This window comes from Quercus lobata, chromosome 5 (genome assembly GCF_001633185.2).
Source record: "Quercus lobata isolate SW786 chromosome 5, ValleyOak3.0 Primary Assembly, whole genome shotgun sequence".
NCBI classification, from domain to species: Eukaryota; Viridiplantae; Streptophyta; class Magnoliopsida; order Fagales; family Fagaceae; genus Quercus; species Quercus lobata.
This window is the reverse complement of record NC_044908.1, coordinates 65,726,188-65,733,492: the sequence shown is the minus strand read 5'-3', so window position 1 is coordinate 65,733,492 and position 7,305 is coordinate 65,726,188. Positions and strand designations below refer to the sequence as shown.

Here is a 7,305-nt window from a genome sequence, read left to right as displayed (position 1 = left end):
ATTGTCATACATTTGTGTGTATATATATATATATATATATATTCCTAAGGTTGGCTTTCATTATCTTCCCATGTATAATTGCAAGAAGTGAAAGTCCCAATAATCATTCCAGAACCCCAAAACTTTCTCAGCAATTCGCATTCTAGCACTAGTCAATGGGTTTGGCTCTTAGAACCGTAAAAATAGGTGGCCCCCAAATAGTACGTTGATTTTCTAAATTAATAAACCATAATAGAAAATTGTGTTGAGAATCTAGATTGTTGATTAGGTTGACTGACTGATTGAGCATGGGTCTGAACAACTTGGGCTAGAGCTTGCTGTTCATGAGGTCACGTCACTAAAGAGACAATTAGGCCCCAAGTTTACTCTGGCCTTGCTATTTTAGGAGAAGTCTATTGAAGTATTGTTTCATGAGTTTTGTGCATGGTTCGAGGTTTGATTAAGCTGTCAGTACGAGGCATCATGCGTGTGCACTCACACACATCCAAGTTAAAGGTATTGAGTGCATACAGGTGAGAGACTGAACCCTGACTGAGTAGAAGAGGGACACTGGCTTCAGGAAGATAATAGAATTTGTGACAACGTAGGAGATGGCCGAGCACGAAAGAGAGAACCAACATCATGACCGTGGAAGTATGTCCGACTCTTGTAAACTCCCTTTCCCTCCTCCCTTTCCTCTTTATTCAAAACCTAAATAGCGTACATGATGGATGACGAGGGGGCAAAGTGAGGGTGAAGTTAGAAGATTGTTTCATCACATTAGTATAGATTTTCCTCTTTTGATTCCCGTTCAAAGAAGCAAGAATACCCAAAACTCAAATGTCTATATTTGATTTCCCAATTGCATCCCTTAAGCTAAAAGCTCGGCTGATCCATAATAGCCCATCTTTTTAAGAGCTCAACTAGACAGTTGGAGGAAAGAGAGGGGTCTTCGGCTATGCCAAACCTCTTCCATTGCCATTGGAGTCTAATATTAGTTGGGAACTTGGGAGAAAGCGTGAACTTAAGTTTGATATCAGTAAGTGTTTGGTCATTTGATTAGCTTATTCTTGGATAATATGAAGAATGCTTACTTGGAATTATGATAGTTGACTGTATCATATTTTATCATTCTATTTAGCCGTGTGGCATTTCTGCATACAGGTGTGTATTTCGGTGTGTGAAAGAGACACCACCCTTTAATTTTAATGTCTCAGCTTCTTTATCATGCCTTTTCAATGTTCATTATGACAGGATGGTGTCTATTTCACATATTCCTCTACTCAAAAAGTTTTGGCTCCAAACATGTCTTGCTCCATCCATGATATAGCAATTAGGAAGACCATCTATGTGTAGTTTTATTCACATGGCTTTTCTAGTGAGTTATGACTTATAACTTGTTTAAATAATACGCATAAATAGTTTTATAAATTGCTATGCGATGAGTTGGAAAAACTTTGATTTTCCTCTTAATTCAACCTGATTTCCACTAGAATTTTACGGAAGTTGTTTTTTTGGATAAGGTGGTACAAGAAACAATAGTACTCACTGTTTTTTTTGCTAAATGAAAATGGGGTCTTTGATGTGAACTTATGGACTCCATGCCACGTGACAGTACTCGTTGTTGCTTCATCTTCACTTGCACAAATCTGGTCTTTGTCACTTCCAGCCTTGACTCACCTAAGTAGAATTTTCACAAGGCTCACTTGTTATCTCTCTACATCCTCAAGCCCAAATTTGTTCGTCTGGTTTATTTCCAAGAACTGAAGTCCTCACCCCCTCGTCCTCCTCAAGTCCCCCTCCTCTTCTTACTAAATCTCTTTCAAGCAAGGACAGATGGCTGTTCTTAAGAATCATTTCTCAAACTACAATTTGATGGAGAGGTGAAGAGGTCTCTTATAATTATCATTATACATTGAAAATTTAGCGTGAAGGAGAAGAGGTACGTCTTATAATTGTCTAATAATAATTTTACATTGAAAAGTGATTGATCAGTTCTCTAAGATCCCAACCAAAAAAAAAAAAAAAAAAAAGAGGCTAAAATACATATATATGAATCCTTTGGCATGTTTTTATTTACTCTAATGTCACCATGAATATCAAAGCGCTTTCCAAGATCAGATGCGTCGAAGAGAGGCTAACCTCTTCTCAAGATTCTCAACATCAAGAGATTCGGGGGGGCTGCATATAGAAGACATAGACGATAGTTAGGATCAAAGGATGAATTTTAATCCTAAATACATTGTCAACAACAAAAAAATTGGACTAATATAAGAGACAAACCAACTTCCACCAACCCATATGGACTTGATTATTCCATCTACGTTGATGGATCTAAGTTTCTTTTGGTAAAAAACAAAGTTGCAATTTTCACAACTATTTGTCAAAGTACCATACTTCACAAACTATTCAGGAAAAGCTGTATAGGGTTCAACTTTATTGAACCCTATACAAAACCATCACTCAATTGCCATAACTTGTAAATCATATCCTCCAACCACCACCCAACCAGTGTCTCACCCCCAAAATCAAATGATTGAAGTCCTCAAAAACAGTCTTGATTCTTCAAGCCACTTGAGCCACTCAACCAGTCCATCTAAGATATCCTCATAACAGTATTTTAAACTCAAAATTTTGTCATTCAAACACTGAAATTTGATGATATAAGCAATCACAGTAACATATCTTTGGCAGTGAATCAACGTTCAAACTTTTATTTATTTATTCACACATGCATACCTAGTAGCAACATTTTGAACATTTCTTGATGCAATCCGGCCTTTTGGAGCTGAAGATAACTGTTAATTCATACCAGAACCAAACAGTTGTTAAGATTACATTGATCAGAACAAAGAAAAAAGAACATGCAAGGTAATTCAAGATCTCAAAGCAACTAACCTGGGATGCAATATCCACACCAATCTCATCAAGCACCTGCAGGAAAAAACCATAAAATTAGATACACAAGGGGGAAGGGAATGCAATGGCCCCAATAAGAAGAAAAAAAATTCAGGCTGTCAATTGCACCTGGTTAGTCAGCTCCTCTGTTTCCTCCTCAGCCTCATCTTTATCTAAAGTTTCATCAATAGACTCTGACATCATCTCTATCTGGAAAATGGACAATAGAACATGAAGAACATATATTATAACCACCTGCATTATAGAATGAAAGCATAATACCAACTAGGGAAGAAAAGATGCTCTCCAATGACGTTCTCAAAACTCAATTCAATGACCATATGTAAAGCTTTTTTTGCAGAGAAAATGGGTAGAGGAATCTCTTGCGCAGTATGAACTGGGTCAAAAATTCAACCAACCCACAATTTAAGCTGCAGCACATAATGCTTTCCCTTGTCTGGGGACACTAATTGATGGCTTAAGAAAAGAATTGTGCAAGAAGTAAAATGGTGAAAATATAAAGAATCTTCTGAAGAAGCTGAAAGTATCACTACCATCCTTCGTTATTTATACAAAGGAAAGTGGGGAAAAAAGAAAGAAAGAAAGAAATGAGTGTTACCGTCATGTCCATTTGTGCTGACTGCATCTGAAAGTCTTTAATCACCTTAGCTTGTTTTGCTGGTGCCATTTGCTGAAAAAGAGAAGCAGAAAGGGATTATATTACTCCCAAAATATAAACAAAGGATACCTCAGGTTGGCCTTTCAACATTAACACTAGATGCTAGACAAAGCAACCTCCTTATGGCAAACATATTCAGGTGTTGAGTACTACACTGGGTTTCAGTTTATAAGTGTCTATGCCAAAGAAGTATACTGAACAAATAATTCAGACTGATTAAGAAAAAATCTCTTCTGTGGATCATTTCTTATACTACTTGTCTATCCATAATAGAAGCTTGACTGGACAGTGGACAGCAAACCATGGAAATATCAATTTTGATGAATAATATATCTCCTATGTATGATTAGGATTTTTTAGGGTTGTTGATAATAACAAATGGTGACCTTTGACCCATACCTTGTTCATTGCCACCATTGCTTTAGTTGCACCCTTCATTCCAGTAGAAATTGAAGTGCTGGCATACAGTGCCTGCAGAAACAGAGATCAATGTTTAGCAAAATGAAAGAAAGTGTACAAATTCCTATCATTTTAAACACAAGGTTTTTCCAGGAAAAATGGTGACCTGTGTATGAGTTGCAACACCTCTGATTTGGGCACGACTCCCTTGCAAATTAGTTATCTGTTGACGTAGCCGAACGAGTTGACGAGCTAAGATTCTGGTGGCAGCCTGGATGGTTGAAGTAAAACACGTGTTGAGGATATATATATATTTATAACAGGTAAAATGAAAACCATAAATCCATAACATAAAATTACGTGTTGAGAAATGGAAAAATTAGTTGAATGAAAATTGTAGTGGAAGTGTCATAAAGACTGGAGTGAATTGCGTAACCTGATTAAGGTCAAAACTGTATGTTTGTTGAAAGAATTAGGATGATTGAGGTAAAATATGTGCTGACAATGAAAAAGGAAAAAATGTGGGGACTTAATGAAATTCTCAATATGTATAACAAATTTGTAACTATTATGGGAACTAGTGGAGGAGGCATCACAAGTAAGCTTCCTATCATAGGTTTGCATCAGGAATCAGCACAAAATCCATATCTCTTTACACTAATGGATGAGATCACTAGATCAATTCAAGATAAAGTACCCTTGGTATACACTTTTTCCATATGATACATATTTAGTAGATGAAACTAGATATGGAACTAATGTCAAGTTAGGGAATTTTATGTCTTTAGAACCTAAAAGCTTTCAGCTAGGTAGGACTAAAATAGAGTACATGAAATGTAAGTAAAAGATACAGTAAAAATGAAGGGGTTGTAAGACTCAGTGATGATCAAGATAGAGTAAATGGAATGTAAGTAAATGTAGCAATATAGATGAAGTTATAGGACTCAATCATTAAGAGATACCAAAGAGTGACAATTTTAGATATGTTGGATCTACTGGAGGGGTTGTAACATTTTAAAACCTAATGTACATGAGATTGACCTACAATGAACCGCTTGGGAATCAGTCATAATATAGGAATTCCTTAGAGTTCTGTTCTATAGCTATGTCATTTTTCTTCAGGTTCTCTCCTATAGAGCATGCAATTTTTTCATGTCTTAAAACCAAAACAAAAAAGCTCATCTAATGCATGCACCCTTGTCTTTATGATGCTTTACTTCAACATAAAGCGATTATCAGGGATACATTTTCATTAAGAGGTATCATATTGATACAAGCTTCAATTCACTAACAGTCACATTTAGATTGACAAATCCTAGCTGTTTCAGCCGTCAATTTACCATAAGGTAACAGCTTACATTCTATGGTATATGAAGTGTGAAAATTATTAAAGCAGGAACAAAAAACTTGCCTCATTTCCAGTTTTAGCTGTTTTCTTGATTTCTGCCACCAATTTCTTCTCCTGAAATTGCATTCCACAGAACAAAAATTGAGAAAGAAATATAAGTGAAGATTTTTTAAAAGGAAAAAGTACCCATGAAAAATTCCATACCTCCATCTGAAGAGACGAAATCTCCCGTTCAATACCTACACAAAAGAATGGTGCAGCATCAAGTAATAGTTGCAGTAAGATAGAACTTTAAATTTTACAGTTTTCCTTAGTTATATGGAAGCTGTTCTATTTAAGACTTAACTATTGCTTTTACAAATTGGCATAACTATGGGCATGGATCTCTTACTCAACTAAACCTTAATCTGAATTAAATTGGGGTTGGCTCTATGTATCCCCTTAAACTAATCAGACTCAACTAGCTACTCCATTCTAACCCTATCAAAAATCATACTTTCTCTCACCTCTGTAGCCCATTATAGATACAAAAAATGAGAGATACAGCTCATTCATAGGTAATAGTAGATGCCAATTGAGCCCCCCTAACTAACTAAATGTCTGTTTGGAAACAGCTTTTCTTTTGGCTTTTTAGCATATTTGCTTATGTTAAATCTGGATCTTTTTTTCCTGGGTACGACTAGACTTTAACAAAATTTGAGCAAATCAACAAATAAAATTTCTGCAAAAGCTAAATTTAAATGCACTATCATTGCCAAAATCAGCATAATAATAAATATAGATACAAAGAATGGACTTTATGGATTCTGTGCATTGAATAGAAAAAAAAAAAAAAGACTTCATTTTCATCAGTAAAATTAGTAAAGGGGAAAGAAAAACGTTCATTGCATACATACATACCTCTTGTGGCAACAGCCATTTCTCTCTTGCTCGATCGCAGAGCATCTGTCAGAAACAGAACACAAACCCACTTTTTAAAAAACGTTATACAAGAAAATTTAGCAACAATTTATCCATATCTTGCCTTGAAAGCTTAGAAATTTCCTGTCCTAAAAAACACAAATTTCGATTTTTTTTTTTTTAACTTCGTTTCTTTTTGCAACAATTTCTTGGGAACCAAACACACCCAAAAAAAAAAAAAAAGGAAAAAAGATTGAAACTAAAATAGTTAGATAGAGAAAAAATTGGACCTTTAGGCGAGGTTTTCTTCTTGAAGATGTTCATAGTCTCTACTCTTCAGTCTTCAGTGAGAGAGAGAGTGGAAAGCAAGAGGAAAAGCAAAAAAATGATTCGTATGCTGTAGGTGATGCCACTGTGGGAAGACTTTTCTCAGGGGAAGGGAGCGTGCCGTTTTTCTCCACGTGTACCATCCAACGGTAATCTACCAAGTAGCCGTTACAATTGCTCTTTTACTAAAATGTCCCTACTATTTTTTTATTCACAATCTCTCTTATCCCCACTTTTGACTGTCCATTTTTTGCCTGTAGTTGATCATACTTTAGTTGAAACGTAAGCTTTTATAACTTCACTCAATATTTTTTTTTTTTTATTAGATATAAATTTCGATAAATTTATAATTAGATTATATTTTTTTATATTTTATATACTTGTAAAATTTTCAATAAATCGAAGATCAATGGCTATATCACAAGGGAGTCAATACTGTACTGGAGACTGTTTTGATTTGGTCAAGAAAATAAAATATTTTGATATCAATTAATACCGGTATACCATTTTAAGATTAGGACTAATATATATCTTTATTATTGAAAATCTATATAATTTGTTACAAATATTTAAAATGATAATTTACATGTGTGCTTTATTATGTGAACCTTCTAATTGGAGTGTCAGCTCATTAATAATAAATAAAAGAAAATACTTAGATAATACTTAATAGGTTACATGGTGATAATTATATTAAAAATAAGTAATAATACAAATTTGTAATTGTAAATGGCATATCACTTGCATCCTCGAGTCCTCGACAAAAGTAATACGA

General features: G+C 34.8%; 1 protein-coding gene across 1 annotated transcript; it reads right to left on the bottom strand.

Annotated features, from left to right (window-relative positions):
• Positions 1 to 1,822: 1,822 nt before the first annotated feature.
• On the bottom strand, positions 1,823 to 6,655 carry LOC115988721 (vacuolar protein sorting-associated protein 2 homolog 2). Its single transcript, XM_031112334.1, has 11 exons — positions 6,494 to 6,655; positions 6,204 to 6,248; positions 5,508 to 5,542; positions 5,367 to 5,417; positions 4,122 to 4,226; positions 3,956 to 4,027; positions 3,497 to 3,568; positions 3,007 to 3,087; positions 2,878 to 2,913; positions 2,719 to 2,777; positions 1,823 to 2,160 (listed from the first exon to the last, which is right to left on the bottom strand). The coding sequence occupies exons 1-11, from the start codon at positions 6,525 to 6,527 to the stop codon at positions 2,097 to 2,099; spliced, it is 654 nt and encodes a 217-aa protein (XP_030968194.1). The 5' UTR covers positions 6,528 to 6,655; the 3' UTR covers positions 1,823 to 2,096.
• Positions 6,656 to 7,305: the final 650 nt, after the last annotated feature.

Bases quoted from the DNA above. Each gene is read 5' to 3' on its own strand.
- LOC115988721 (XM_031112334.1), bottom strand. From the start codon at position 6,527: ATGAACATCTTCAAGAAGAAAACCTCGCCTAAAG. The intron at 5,543-6,203 runs GTATGTATGTAT...TCTTTTGTGTAG, and splicing joins AATGGCTGTTGCCACAAGAG to GTATTGAACGGGAGATTTCG. The intron at 2,161-2,718 runs GTATGCATGTGT...TTCTATATGCAG, and splicing joins GTTCAAAATGTTGCTACTAG to CCCCCCCGAATCTCTTGATG.